The 15517-nt window shown below is 51.2% G+C and overlaps 1 protein-coding gene across 4 annotated transcripts; it reads left to right on the top strand.

The window, feature by feature from the left end:
* Positions 1 to 1072: 1072 nt before the first annotated feature.
* On the top strand, positions 1073 to 15482 carry LOC133416655 (pleckstrin homology domain-containing family G member 3-like). Of its 4 annotated transcripts, none has more exons than XM_061703636.1 (17): positions 1073 to 1163; positions 4279 to 4498; positions 5322 to 5422; positions 5480 to 5549; positions 5628 to 5674; positions 5758 to 5908; positions 6211 to 6342; positions 8710 to 8892; positions 9149 to 9241; positions 9315 to 9401; positions 9491 to 9518; positions 9598 to 9684; positions 9818 to 9850; positions 9926 to 9948; positions 11081 to 11179; positions 11607 to 12906; positions 13447 to 15482. In XM_061703636.1, the coding sequence occupies exons 2-17, from the start codon at positions 4412 to 4414 to the stop codon at positions 14238 to 14240; spliced, it is 3315 nt and encodes a 1104-aa protein (XP_061559620.1). In that variant the 5' UTR covers positions 1073 to 1163; positions 4279 to 4411; the 3' UTR covers positions 14241 to 15482. The 4 variants fall into 4 exon arrangements, with proteins under 4 accessions (XP_061559620.1, XP_061559623.1, XP_061559622.1 ...); XM_061703639.1 differs by having other exon boundaries at positions 11628 to 12906; positions 13447 to 15481; XM_061703638.1 differs by lacking the exon at positions 1073 to 1163 and adding an exon at positions 1192 to 1823.
* Positions 15483 to 15517: the final 35 nt, after the last annotated feature.

The raw sequence follows: 15517 nt of genomic DNA, 5'->3' as shown, positions 1-15517 counted from the left end.
TCGTTGCCTTCGTCATCGCCGTCGACAACGTGACGAGCTTTCCCCCAAATGACAGCGTGTCAAAACGCAGCGCACGCTTCAACCCGAGTACGAAGCAGCAACGATTGAACCTGTCTCGTCCAACGTGACACGCACCCCAACGAATGGATTTGCCCCTCCCATTTTTAGGGACCGCTCTTGAACGGGAAACATTTCCGTCCAGTTGACGATATACCTGGGGGGGGCGCCGTCTAGGGGCGTTGCGCAGGGCGCCAATCAGGCCAGCACCACTACTGGCTTCAACTTTATTTTTAAAACCAGTACAGCACATTTGTTAAGGACAGTTCAGTTGTATTTAACATTTAAGAACCATCTCATACATTTAGAACTGTTCATTTCCCAGAATTTGTTCATGTAACGGTGGCGGAACAGTGGGCGACTGGTTCGCACAGCTGCCTCACAGTTGTGAGGTTGCGGGTTCCAATCTTGCCCGTGCCTGCGTGGCTTTTCTCCGACTCTAAATCGTCTGTAGGTGTGAATGTGAGTGCGAATGGTTGTTTGTTTCTATGTGCCCTGCGATTGGCTGGCGACCGGTTCGGGGTGTGCCCCGCCTCTCGTCCGGAGTCGGCAGGGATGGGCGCCAGCACGCCCGCCGACCCGCATGAGGAAAAGTGCTCCAGAAAATGGGTGAAGGGATGTTTAGGTAAACCTTTTGTTTAACTATGTTGTGAAATACATTTTGACTCACAATGTGAGTACAGATTTAAATGTTCCTATATTTCTAGTTCTAGCAGTTCTAATGGTCAAACTGTATAATTCTAATGAAGTAATTTTCCAGGTGTCAAAGGTTTGAGAACCACTCTACTAAATTGAAACATGGAACTAATCGAACTAAAATTGTACTGTAAATGTAGGTCATAAACACGATTTCTTTTTGGTTCAAATGTGGACGTGAAGAACACCGGCGTTGAAGCGTTATCTAACTTTCTGAGGCTCTGCTGCCCTCTGCAGGACAGCGTGTGAAGTGCGCATCCGTTGCAAAAGCGCAACCTTTGATTTGAATCGGAATTTTGAAATGTGCGCATGCGCACGGGCGGCGGCGGCTGCGAGTCTCGAAGTCTGTCGACGTGAAGAGCGCGGCGGACCAACTTTGGCCAACTTGAACTTTTGCTTCCACGGCCAGGGTGAGTGAGCCTCCAACACAAAAGTTCGTCTCAAAAGTGATTGTTGAACAAGAAAAGAGAACATCGTGGCCGACGTTTCCTGTCTGTCGGTCAGTCAACACGGAAGTAAAGCCCGCCGACACTTTTGTTCGTCTGTTGGCTTCAATTCTGCAGCGGCGTGAAAAGTTCAAGTTGGAACTTGTCAGTCCAAAGTTTCCAGAAGGTGCGGCCGCTTGTAGAAGGAGAAGAAACACTAGTCGGACAATCTGACACACCGTCAAAATGGGCGAAAAAGCTCGACTCAAACTCGGCATCTGGCAAACCGGTTTCGTCAGTCGACGGATGACGAGATACGGTTTCTATGGCAACCCAGGAACGTTCGAACCCGAGCGTGACACCGGTTACCGTGGCAACCGCATCTCGCCGACCGGCGGGCGTGGTCAAAGGGTGGAAATAGTTGTCTTGTCCACGTGGGTCCCTGAACGCATCGCCCCAAATCAGCTTCACTTACACGCTCTCACCTTGTGTGTGTGTGTGCGTGAATGTTGCAAGTGAGGCCTGAAGAAAGTCGGCACTCCTCTGCTGACATCCGCATGCGGGAAAGTGACGTGTTGTGTTACCGGTGACATCGTGTTGATGTTAAAGGGGCATTGTTTTGATGGTGACGTGTTGATATTGAAGGTGAGTTGCGTTGTGTTGATGTTGACGTTGCGTCGCTGCCGTGTCGCTTCCAGGTGTGTGAAGACGCAAGGTGTCAAAGGTGTTTTCTTGACAGGTCGCTAACAACGCATCGGCGAAAGCGCAGCGTGCCAAATGTGGCGATTTGCTTGAAAAGTTGACGCTTGGCCTGCCGTTGGCGACAGTAAGCCAACAAACAACAAAAGTTGTGTGGCAACTTTTCTTATTGGGAAAGTGCAACATGTAAAGACTCACGATGGCATGTGCTTTATTTAGGGATGTTGTTGTTGTCGTGCGGCGGTGGCTGCCAGCGCTCGTGACAATGCACAATGGACACCGGTGTGTGCGTAGAGCGCTTGTTTGTGTGCGCTCAAAATCCTTTGCATCCCGAACAGCATTTCTTTGGGGGGGGGGGGGGGGGGGTAGCCTTTCTGTCACCCTTCCAGTCTCTCTGGCGCAACTTGCAGACGACACTGCGCAATTACGGCTTCTTGTGTTGTCGGGGCAGCGAATCACGGTTCTGAGGACCGGGTTTCGATTCCCGGCCCCGCCTGTGTGGAGTTTGCACGTTCTCCCCGTGCCTGCGTGGCTTTTCTCCGGGCGCTCCGGTTTCCTCCCACATCCCAAAAACATGCGTGAATTGGAGACTCTAAAATTGCCCGTAGGTGTGAATGGTTGTTTGTTCTTATGTGCCCTGCGACCGGTTCGGGCGCACCCCTCCTCTCGCCCGATGACAGCTGGGAGAGGCTCCGGCACGCCCGCGACCCGCGTGAGGAGAAGCGGCTCAGAAGATGGATGGATGGATGGAGTGCACTTGCGACGGATTGGGTGCCCTGAGATGGAACCGCCCTGGTTGACTGAGAAGATTCACAGGCAGGTTGCTTGTGTTGTCTGGAAGGTGGAAGGCGAGTTTTAAATGAACCCATTTTGTGTGTGACCGTGATGGCAAGCGGCAGCAAAAGGCTAAGCGGCCGTCCGGCAGGGGGCGTCGCAGAAAACGCCCCGACTTTGCGTCTAATTGGATCAGGGTCAGGCCGCCGCTTAGATTTCCGTCCGCTTCCCGATCGCCTCTCTCACCGGCCGAAGGTAAGAGAAGAAATAAATGTACCGGCGCCGATTGTTTTCTTCCCACTCGCGTGTCCTGCAACACACGTGCGCTTCCGCGCCGGTGGCGTGTCTGCGGCGTCTCGTTCCCGACTGCGCCCGCTTTGCGTCTGGAAATTGAAACGTCGCAATAGAAGCTTCCGGATGATACTTTTAATACTCGATTAGTGCGCTGAAGTAGATGTTTTTCTTTCAGGTGCGTTACTTGAGTGTTTAATGTTCTGCTGATTGGCTATTGGTGGCGTGTGTCAGTCAGTCAGCATCTAATGACCAGGAGATAATCTCAGGAGGTCACATGAGCAGACTCTTAATCACCACGGAAACCAGTTGACACCAAGATAAGTCGGTTACAGCACGCTAAGCTCCTCTCTGCAGGGGGACGCGCACATCGACGCCCCCCAGTGGTGCGGAGACAGACCCGCGAATATGCGTCCTATTTATAGAAGAAGCGCTCGTGCCGTAGTTGCATCCGGAGATGCAACGATGAATCGATTCATCATTTAGAGACTTTGTTTAACTTCACGTTGTCCAAGTCGTCGTCATTTCAGCCTCTCGACAGCCAATATTCTCCGATTTCGCTCGTCCTCCATGTAAGAAGACTGGTGATCTGTTTTTAACCCAAATGAGACATTTACAAACGTCTGCTTTGACTTTGGAAAACAATCATCAGCATTATTTCCAATTTTTATTTTTTTTATTTTCATTGAGTTATTTTATTTCTTCTCTGTTTTCTGACGGATGTCACGGGGCAAACCAGTAACTGAATCATCATCAATTTCTGTTTGTGCATTTTCTGTACTGTCAATTTGAAATAATGTCCATCTTTTCTAATAAAGGGATGGCAATTATTATTATTATTTCTTTTTATCCCATTCATCAGTTAATCGAGAAATAATCAACAGACGAATCCGTCCGTTTTCTGTACCGCTTATCCGCGCCTAACCCGGCTAAGTGCGGGCGAGAGGCAGGGTACACCCTGAACTGGTCGCCAGCCAATCGCGGGCCACATAGAAACAAACAACCATTCACACTCACGTTCATACCTACGGACAATTTAGTCTTCAATTAACCTACCGTGCATGTTTTTGGGATGCGGGAGGAAATCAGAGTCCCTAAAGATAAAAACAACAGACAAAAAAAAAACACAGGCACGAGGAGAACATGCAAACTCCACACAGGAAGGCCGGATTTGAACCTCGGTCCTCAGAACTGGGAGGCAGAGGTGCTAACCAGTCATCCGCCGTGCCGCCAACAGATGAGTCGATTATTAAAATAATTATTAGTTTCCGCCTTAGTTGAATCACCGTAGCGACATCGTCACCATGTTGCCCTCCGGTCAATCCTCTCCCCGCAGAGTCGCTCGCTTCCCGCGGGGGCGCCAGTGAGCCGTCGTCGCGCGTCCCGCGCCCGCCCGTTTCTCCTCGCTGACCGCGAGCGCCGAGAAGGGCGGAGTCGATTCATGTGACCAGAAGGGGCGGTGCATCATCATGGCGCTGACGTACCTGGACCGCGTGGTCTCGGAGATCATCGAGACCGAGAGGACGTACGTCAGAGACCTGCGGATGATTGTGGAGGTGACTGGGTCTTCGGGAAAATAATGGGAAATTTCCTTTTGAGTAGCGACGTGACAAGTGGCCGCCATATTTGTGGAATTTCCTGAAGAAAAGGGAGTGCGCTCTTCAAACGCCTCCGCAACAAATACGTTCCGGAAAAACAATTCTCCTGCTCTTCTCGCCGATAATGTTCCATTACTTTTAGGGCAAGTGAAGCCCTTCGAAAGGTCACGCTCCTTTAGTTGCGTCCACTTTTTGGAATTATTGGGGAATATTCTTTTGATCTGAAACATGTCAGCCAATGGGAGAAGGGCTTCCTTCCCCTAGTAGCAGACCAAATGAAAGGCTCCAAGAGATACGTTGACAAAGAATAACAATCGAGTTGTACTGTTTGACTATCATTTGAAGGCATGTATGGAGCAAATTTTCTATCGGCGCTATCACGCAAAAACCTTCCCCAAATAGGCTGTTTCTCCAGAACCCCTCATCCGGTTTTCAGAATTCTCGGTGCGTCTTACTCAGGTTGAAGCGGCCATTCCAACGTTTGGACAGACAACTCTTGCCGCATTGTTAATTCCAGTTACTGGGAATGACGGACGCTCGCTCACGCCGTTGCTGTGTTGGCAACCATTCACTCGGATCCGACTCCCCAATCGCTGCCAAGCGTTTTCTAGCGGACATTTGAGGGAAGTCCGACTACTATCTGGGATGTCCACGAGTTGAAGTGGCCGCTCCAAGCACACTCAGCCTTTTGGCAGACTGTGACTTTTGGCAAATCTTGTCACGTGGCTATTTCAAGGCCACGAGGTAATTCCCACATCGCGGTCGTATCCCGTCCCGCCAGGACTACCTGGCGCACATCATCGACCAGGCGGACCTGAGCGTCCGCCCGGAGCAGGTCTGCTTCCTCTTCGGCAACATCGAGGACATTTACGAGTTCAACAGGTGAGGAAACAAAGCGTTTGTCGTCCTTCGACGCCTGAACGCGTCTCTCGTCGGCAGCGAGCTGCTTCAGGATCTGGACCTGTGCCAGCGGGACGCGGTGGCGGTGGCCAGGTGCTTCGTCACGAAGGTGAGGAAAGTGCGCTCGCTCCTTCCGGGGCTTCCGACCTCGCAAATAATCACGCGCGCCCGTGTGATTTCATTTCAGAGCGAGTACTTTGACATCTACACTCAGTATTGCACCAACTACCCGAAGTGAGGCCTCCGCCCGTGCGCACGTCGTCGACCTTTTGTCCCGCCCGCGCGGCCCCCTCTGACCGCCCGTGCGCTCGTTGCAGCTCGGTGGCGGCGCTGACCGACTGCATGCAGGACAAAAGTCTGGCCGTCTTCTTCCGGGAGCGCCAGGCCGCCTCGAAGCGGCCGCTGCCTTTGGGCTCGTACCTGCTCAAACCCGTCCAGAGGATCCTCAAGTACCACCTGCTGCTCCAGGTGACGTCACGACGACGAGGAGGAGGACGCCCCGCAGATCCGTAGGAACTCGGTTCAGTGGGCAACGGCAAACAGTTGAACGACCGAGCACTCGGATGCGGCGTGTTCCCTTGTTTGGTCCCGAAATACGTTGTTGTTGTTTTTGTTTTTTTAACTGCACATAATGACTCTTGGTTCATTCGTCTATGCCAGCGACATGTAGAAATCAATGAAATGCCGGAAAGGTCCAATGAACCCGCGTCTCCGCCTGTTGCCATTCAAACAGACGAGAGAATAATTGGCCGCTTCGTTTTTACGTTTAGGAAATCGCCAAGCACTTTGACCCCAAGGAGGAAGGCTACGAGGTGGTGGAGGAGGCCATCGTCACCATGACGAGCGTGGCCTGGTACATCAACGACATGAAGCGCAAACACGAGCACGCCGTCAGACTGCAGGTCAGAGGTGGCCAAGTCCAAATGGTTCCGAAAAGGCTTCTGGAGCCCCAAAATTCCCAAAGTCCAACAGGAGACGGCGGCCGGGCATCCGGCGGGTGCCGAACCCGCGCATTTATCGGGGAGTCGCGTGTTCGCGATCGTTCCTCGTTCCCGGCTCTCGAATCACTGCAAAGGGATTCTCGGGGGACATTTGAGGGAAGAACCGTCGAGGTCGGGCGGGTCAAAACTCATTTTGAGTTCACAGGCCACATTCACCTCAATTTCCGGTGTATTCGTGGCTTCATATATGATATTATAAGTTCCTAGCAAACTGTTCCCAAATGTTCCCATTGTTTTGGGAGTAAGTATATTCAGAAAATAGTCGCATTTATTGATTATGATCTTAATGCAAATGCTGAAAATCATATGACCAATCTGAAAGTTCTTAACGAAATCGATTGCAATTTTGTTACAGTTGAACAGTTTTGTTTCTTCATTTACACGTGCAACTTACAGATCAAAGTGGATCTAGATATAGTATGTACCGTTTATAAAACGAGTCTGTTCCGCTCTCGAAATGATTTTGAGGGTACCTACATTTCTGCATCCATCTGGAAATCGCAACAAGCTCGAGTGAGTCATCACGCCCCACAAACAAAAGTGGGAACTTGTCAGAAAAAGCAGGCGCTCATCGTAAAGTTGTAAACGGGTACATTGAAATACATCCAAGTTGCGGCTTTGAAAGCGCTTTGAAAGCAAAACATTCCACCAAAGCAACCTCTGTTGACTGACATTTTGCCAGGTCCCGTATTTCGTCTATTTGTGACTCTCTAGCATGGACTTAGTATAAAAGTTTCAATTTCATTTCCAAAAAACAATTTGTTTCTGTCACCCGAGTGTCCAGAAAAGGCCCGCCTGACAGCTACTTGTGTTGGAGCCACTTTCGGACCCGCTCTGTCCATATTTGGCTAAGACCGCCCCCTTTCCTCTTATCGGTTGCCTCCGTGTCGCGAGAGCACACGCCGTCGACAGCGCCGGCTCGGGAGCGGAGACGTAGGCGGAGATCTTCGCCAGTGACGTCGAGAAATTCCAATGAGCTGATTTCGGGCCTCTCGGCGCAAAACCGTCTGGAGCTCAGGAATGCGGGGTTCATTTGAATTCATACAGTATTCCACGTGTTTACTGAGGCGCCATAGAAACAATATTGCATCCCAAACACGAGAAGAAGTTGTTTTGGCCAAATATGTCCCCTCTAAAATATTGATTTCGGTTAGATTTAGGACAAAGGTGGCGTAGCATTTGTTATGACGTAGGCGGACTTTGCTCCTGAAGCGTGGCACCTTTTTTACCTTGAACAAGTGCATCGATATCAGGTGTCCAATTGCGGGTAGCAGGCAATTTCAGAAGGTCATTCGAGCGGTAAGTGGTCAATGAGTGAGATTTTGTTTCCGCCGGCGCCTCGTCGTGGATTCGATTCCAGAATCAGACTCGGAATTCCTCTTTACTGCCAAGCGTGTCAAAAACGCACGAGGGATTTGTCCCCCGCGAGTCGGAGCCGCTCGAGCGTGACAATAGACGATCGATGATGCGGGACAATTTGGGTTTAGGGAGGCTTTCGCCCGTTGTAATCAGGCGCCCGGTCCTCGTCGCCTTCTGCGCAGTGACCGAACCCGATGTGGGCCCGCGCTCCTTAGAATGACGTCGACCGGCAGGTCTGATAGAACTGGAATTCCAGATGGCTGGGCCTGCCCTTTTTTCAGGCAATAGTGCCTTTTAGTAAGTTCAAACAAACGCTGCAAAGGGATTCTTGAGGGAACCTTGCAGGCGGTCAAGTGGCCAATCCAGCCACACATTTCCACAGAACATTTTGGGCAAGTCTTGTCACACTGCTGATAAAAGTCAAAAGATGAATGGAAAAAAAAGATGTTCCCCCATGTCAACGCTGTCCCCAAAGTCTCAACCGGCATTTACTGAAGTAACAAGCCCGTTTTGACAAAGTAACAAGGAGAAACAACAGATAAGTGTATTCGACTGGAGGGAGGAACAGTGGTCATAAAGTAATACAAAGTAAATAACAAAGTTAGGACCCGCGGATTCGCCGGTTTGCCGAGTTTTCTTTTTTCTCTCCAATTTTTGCCTTTTTGTTTGGAACCTTGAAAGCCATTATTGGCGCTATAGCCCCGATTATTCAAGTTTTGTTGGGGGTTCAAAAAGAAACAAACTGCACGTGTGTGTGTGTGTGTGTGTGTATATATATATATATATATATAGATATAGATAGATAGCGGTTAACAGTTATAACGGGTGTTAATGATTCCACTATTGTCCGTGTTTGTACTCGCGCGCACACACAGCGAGCCGGCCGCCGTGCTTTTTGTGCTCTCGCAGGAGGTTCAGTCGCTGCTGCTGAACTGGAAAGGTCCGGACCTGACCACGTACGGCGAGCTGGTCCTGGAGGGAACCTTCAAGGTCCACCGGGCCAAAAACGAGCGAACCCTCTTCCTTTTGGAGCGCGTGCTGCTCATCACCAAACGCCGCGGCGAGCACTACGTGTACAAGGAGCACATCTCGGTGAGACGCGCGCATCGACGCCACGATTTGCACGCCGCCCGCATCGCGGCACTCGCTTCCGAGCGCTCGCCGACGGGAAGCGGGCGGCCGGAGGACACTTTGTACACGATGTGAAATGTGCAGGCCCGGTGACGGAGGTCCACTAGGACTGACCTCGCTGACTGGGCCACGCCCCTTAAAGGCACGCATCCACAGTAATCGAGCAAGTTGAATATGAATTGAAATAAAGAGCGCCTCGTTGTTGTCGTTGCGTCAGTGCTCCGCGCTGATGCTGATCGAGATCACCAAAGACAGTTTGAGCTTCAGCGTGACTCACTACAAACAACCCAAGCAGCCGCGCACCGTGCAGGTCAGCGGGCGCCGTTGCCAGGGGGCGGGGCTTCAGCGCATCACATGACCAACCGCCGCCCTTTGTTTCTCAGGCCAAATCCGTGGAGGAGAAAAAGATGTGGGCCCGACACATCAAACGCATCATTCTGGAAAACCACCACGATATCATCCCGCAGAAGGTCGGCGTCGCTTTCGACTTCGGCATAAGCGTGTCGTAATTCCAGTTTAAAATCCAGTGTGAATAAAGTTATTGCGGTGTGTGTTTCAGGCCAAAGACGCCATCTTGAATACCAGACGTGAGTAAAGCTGAAAAACTAAAGAAAACGTCCGAGAGTACAGGTGTGACGATAACGTGGCAGACGTCGCCCCCTGTAGATCCTACCAGGCGTCGCTACTGCCCTGAGAGGCTCAAGAAAGTTCCGTCCTGTTCACCCGACGAGTTCCCACGTCAACGCTCGGCAGGTGAACCCTACGCACGCACGCACGCACGCACGCACGCACGATCTTTGAGGAACGGGCGACGGGTGGATGGATGGAAGGATGAATGGAGGGACGGACGATCATGAAATTGATGTTGACGTCGTTTCTGCTTCAGACGCGAACGAGAGAATTGAGTCGAGCGCCGGAGGTAAACCCTTGAATTGATTATCGATTGATTTTTTGATCATTTCTGTCATCGTCGTCATCACCTTGTTGTTTGCAGGGCAAGTGGGCGGGGTCGCCAAGGTAAGAAGCACTTCAAAACGTTGTGTATTGATTAACGGAATTCAGGATCATCAAGACGATGAAAAGGTAAAAGCAGGACTTGTGGAGGAGACGTGATGACTGCCATCAGGTGGTTACCGTGACAACCGCGTTTGCTTCTGAATTAAACTCACTGGAGAGAGAGCAGAGGACGCGTGGACATCAAGTATACATCTCGACCCCTAGAGGGGTCACCATTGAATCGATGAATCCAACACTAATCCATCATCGACAACAATTTTGATCAATTTGGATGAATCCTGTCGAGGCCTTGTCTAACTTCAACTTGTCCAAATCATCTGATTTTGGATTTCTTTAGGTCTCCATGAAAGCAGACCGATTATCTGCGGCAGTATTTTCAAAATAAGACATTTGCAAATAATCTGCTTTGACTTTGGAAAACAATTGTTAATTTTCTGTCGGATGCTCCGGACCCGACCAGTAACTGAAAATAATAGTGAGGTGACTCGATGAAAGTGATTTGCAGCATTTATGGAGCCGAGGCGCATATTTTACAATTGGGAAATCTCACGGCACACCAACAAACAAAAATGTCACCAAAGGTGGAGACATTCATGTCTGCGTGTACTTGCTGCCATCTCATAGAAGAGCATTCGTTTGTTCTGTCTGTCACTATGCCTCACTGGCATAAATAGAGGAAGAAAGATACATTATTTCTCAAAAAGAAATCCTTTTTGGAGCAATTAAAGAAAATGGGATCATTTCCCACGGCACACCTGAAGAGCGCTCACGGCGCACTGGTTGGGAATCGCTGCTCTATGATCAAAATGATACTTATTTGCAGTTATTCGTGGTCTGAATAACGCGTGACTGATGTGCAGGGGAACTTGAAGCAGCCTCAGAACCTTCACTCCCTCTCGTATCGTATCGCTTCAATGCAATCGACTCGAAAGCAAAATACATTTGTATCCGATTAATCGATGGAATAATTGAGAGAAGAATGGATTCAAAAAATATTCGACCGTGACGGCCCTAATCGAAACACCGTACCGTAGCCCTCAATATGTGTGGAACATTCGGAGGGCCGACATTTCTTTCTCAAGAGCCCGGAGTCTACAGTTGTTTTTAAATTAGCTTGTGTGACTTGTCGAAGGAGACGGACAGGAGCGACGTTTCCTTCAACGATTCCAATGAAGAAAGCGGCCTCGGTGAAGAGGAGGAGCCCGTAGGACCCGAAGCAGCTTGTGAGCAGGTCAGTCCAAGTCCACCTTTGGCCAAGCAACCGCCGATGTCAGTGTTCAGCAGAGGTGGGAGGAAGTCACATCCAGTATGTGCAAGTTACAAGGAAGTCTCAAGTCTTAAACTTCAAGATTAAAAAAATCAAGCAAGTCAAGTCATACGCAAAAAAAAAAAAGCTTTCAAAAACAAAACAAATAGCACACTACCTTGAAAATGCAGCTTATTAAATACAGTCCTGCAAGATTTGCCAAGCCATGTAGTTCAAGTCATTCATTTCAGCTTTCAGTTTCAGCAAACAATGTCCCAAGTCCTAAAACTGGCAACTTGAGTCTGACTTGACTCCAGTCATGTAACCAGAGTCCCCCACCTCTGGTGTTCAGGCTGTCACTTCCTCGGGGTTCTCTTCTTGATCAATTTCTTCTCTCCTAACACACTCCAAGGAATCCATCCTTCCTTTGCAGATGTCCACGGAAGAGGAAGCGTTGGGTTCTCTACTTCCTCCAGAGTCCTGCCCATTGTCTGAGGACCTGAAACCTGCCCAAGTCCCCGTGTGCGCGGAGGACCCGTTGTCCGCCACCCCAGAGTCAGAATCTAAACCCGGAAGTAGCGGAGAATCCTCTGAAGACGAGGATGGCGAGAAGGAAGCGGATGGAAACGGCAGCATTCTTCCTTCGTCCGTCCTGGATAAAGCGGGCACTATCGCAGAGCACTTTAGCGGCGTGAAGCGAGGCGCTCCGGGCCAGGATGACGTCTGCTCTCCGGGAGCTTCGCCACGGTTACCCGTCGCGACCAGAGGTCACCTCAGTTTCAGTGCCAAACACGGCGGACCCGGACCGTCTTCGCCGCTCAACAGCGTCGGCTCGGATCTGAGCGAAGCCGACCGGATGCTCCTGTCTCCTCGGGGCGACGCTCACTTTGACGAGGACAGCGGTGTTCTGCGAAGGCGAGACTCGACCCTCTCCAGTCAGGACCAACTTCTCATCGGGAAGATCAAGATATACTACGAGAAAGCAGAGAACCAGGAAGCCGGCTTCGGCCTCCAGCGTAGGGAGAGTCTGACGTACATCCCGGCAGGCGTCGTGAAAACGTCGGTCAGCCGCCTTAACAGCGTCCCCGCCCGGACCGAGCCCTTGCCCCCAGCTGTGGACTCAAGTTCACTGCCATCCAATTCCAAAGGTCGCGTGGTCTCCAGTGACTCTTTGGATGGTCAGAGAAGCGCAAGTCCCCAAAATTCTGGGTTGCTTGTCAAAGGGTTCTCCCGGTCCAGACCGCAAAGGCAACAGAACGCAGAGGATGAAGACTTCAGACCTTCCAGCGAAATGCTCAAAGTCCGGCAGGTGATGGAAAAGCAACTCGGCGGGACTTTCAGCCTTTCCGACGTTACCAACAAAAGACTTCAAAAGGAGGGAGCTCAGCTGGACCTGGACTCCACCTCACGGGAGACCGTTGCGGCTTCGTCCCTCAGACACAAAGCCAACAGCAGGACCCGCACAGCGAACTTGACCGTTCCTCCCGGTGCGCTCAGAGCTCAGCTTCCTCAAGGCGCCCAACTTGGAACACACGCCGTAGACGAGGACGAGAAACTGACAGATGACAAAGCGGACAGCAAGGTCCGCTATCTCGCACGTCAGTACAGCCAGCGCCTCAAAAGCGTCACGCCGCTTGTCGGACGGCGAAGTTCCGGAAGCCTGACGGCCAAGCGGACCCTGGCCTGCGTGCTGGAGGAAAGCCCAGACAGCGGTAAGAAAAGCTGTCGTTATAGATTAGCTCATGTACTAGCATGGCTAATGGTATTTTTGGTTTGTGAACTTGTATACGGTGGACCTCACACCGCGGCTTGGTCCCTAACCCGCGCCAGTGGTGAAAATCTGCGAGTAATTGAACACGTTCTGCAAAATGTGCTCCAAGCCTCTTACTTACGACTTGACCGAGTGACGAGGCTGACAGCAGCTGCTGCTTGACTGTGCTTGTCTTAACCTGTTTTGCGATTCTGAAAAATGCATCAGAGACAATGGCTCTCCTTTCCCACGTGCGAGGGCATTACGGTAACAGTAGAAACCCAGCAAAAAGGATTGCTTCAAAAAAACTAACAGACAGACACAGTGGGGAAACCACGGTTTGTGAATTTGTGAATGGTGAACTGCGAACAGGGTTGGGGTTTACTGTATCAGCTTAGTTGCTAATAGTGTTGCTGACCGATGTTTGTTAGCTTATTTACGAGGGCGGCTGACATTTGTTAGCAACGCTAACGATTGAGCGTGGCCTCTAATTGTTTGGCAGGTCCCGGTCCGACTCTGCCAGCCGCCGCTCCCGTGGATCAGGTGCCGCCGCGGAGTCCCGAGCCCGCCGGCGTCTCTCCGGGTCAGAGTCGCTCTCGCAGTCCCGCCGGCGCCATCTGTGCACCTCAGTCCGCCGAGGGCTTCGACTGGCCCGACGTGCGAGAACTGCGGTCCAAGTACTCGGACGGGAGCGGGTCTAACGCGGCGAGCCGGAGTTCCTCCGTCCCGGAGCAAATGTTTGACGTCGGGTCGAGGCGGCGTTCCTCGAGCGACGCTCCGCCTCGTGGGCCCTATGCCACCTCCGGCCGCCTTAAATCCCACAAGGGGCTCCACAGACCACATTCTCCGGACCCTTGGCTTAGCGGCGCCCTCGCGCGCGAGACCCGAGGGCAGCGGGCCGCTAACGACGCTGCTGATCACGTTACGGCCCGGGAACCGCGAGAAAAGTTCCCTCGGCGGGAGCTCTTGGTCACCGGGAAGCTTTCACCAGAAGCCGACCCAGAACCGGCTGAGGCAATCGATGAAGATGACGACGACGCTTACGTTGAGATCCGCTCGCCAACCAGTCGGGAGAAGATTTCCATCTTGGCCGTCATGGACCGCTGCCGGGCCTACCAGGAGTCGGACGAGTACAAACAGAGAAGTCAACTTGCTAAGTCTCCGGACGGAGGCCGGTCCCAAACTGCTGGAGATCCCCTCAAAACCACCGGAGACCACTTCCAAACCTCGGCCGCTACTGGACAGCACAACGTAGTGAAAAATCTCCGACAAAAGTTCCAGAAGCTCAACTCCTAAAACGCAGAAATCCACTCAACGAAAATGAGAATTCATATGGAATGCCGTTGGAGCATTTATTCCATACCCTACTAGTGTGTCGAATTGTCCATGTACTAGTACACTCTTTTTCCTCACTCTTTAGACAACTCAGTGCACCAGTCGCAAAACTAGGGCACACTAGTAACATTTTTACCACTACTAGTGACCCCGTTTTTCTACTAGTACACAATTAACTCTTACCAGTAAACTACTGTGCTACCCTATTAACACTACTAGACCCAACTGGTAGGCCTGTGCCACGCACTAGTAGCCTCCTTCTCAAGAATATCCGGCGTAAGGTCCGTGTACTTGTAGTCGGACCATTTTGGCATACTTATAGGACAACTACATGTTACTAGTGAGGCAAAAACTGTGCACTCGTTGATATCTGTGTGCTACTAGTGCTAACTGTTAGATAATTTCACTGCTAGCACAGTTTTGCCTCACTAGCAACATGTTGTCGTTCCACTAGTGTGAATGTGCTAGTACATGCACTAGTGCACTAGTAGGATAAATATATCAGTCAAATAAATGCTTAAACGAGCGGCCTGCTTGCTGTAGATTGATGTCATGTGACCTTGCTTCAAGGGGCAGGTCACGTGATGGTCTGCTTACCGTCTCCATGGCAACAACAAACAAGGACGTTAACTCCCTCGAAGGTCCTGACTAGTTGGTTTTCTTCTTCAAATGAGTCATTTTATACTGATTGATTCGAAACACGCTACGAGCTTGAGTGCTTTGTAGTAATATTGAATGTCACGACTATTGTAATGTGTGTATTCTGTACAGCACTTCCATATTTATTGGCGAAATAAAACACTGGCTGGCCTCCTGGGCTGTGGAAAAATCAAGGTCACGTGAGCGCCTTTTTCGGAGCGCAAAGCGAGTGATGGGGTTGGGCGCATGACGTCACAAAAACAGCGTAGCGCGGTGTGTTGCAGCAGGTTGGAGATGCGCCGGAAACCGGCCAGCCTTCACACCGAAAGCTTGGCCGTCGCTAAAGACTGCAGCGTGTGAAAGCAGCAAGTACACTTTTACTCCAGAGCATTTTGCTTCCGGACAGGATTCTCAGATGTCGTTTTTCGACCAATGTCGTCCGTCAAACGGCGACGAAAATGCGTACGGTATTTTATTGTGAAGGCCGACGGGTGTTCGTTCTCTCGCGTGGCCAACGCGCTGCGTCTTGACGCAGCGGGACGGGTGGCGTCTGCTCTGGTCCTGGTCCCGGTCCCGGTCCTGGTCTGGTGCGTCTGGAG

Source organism: Phycodurus eques, chromosome 18 (genome assembly GCF_024500275.1).
Source record: "Phycodurus eques isolate BA_2022a chromosome 18, UOR_Pequ_1.1, whole genome shotgun sequence".
Lineage (NCBI taxonomy): Eukaryota > Metazoa > Chordata > Actinopteri > Syngnathiformes > Syngnathidae > Phycodurus > Phycodurus eques.
This window is presented reverse-complemented; position numbering and strand designations above follow the sequence as displayed.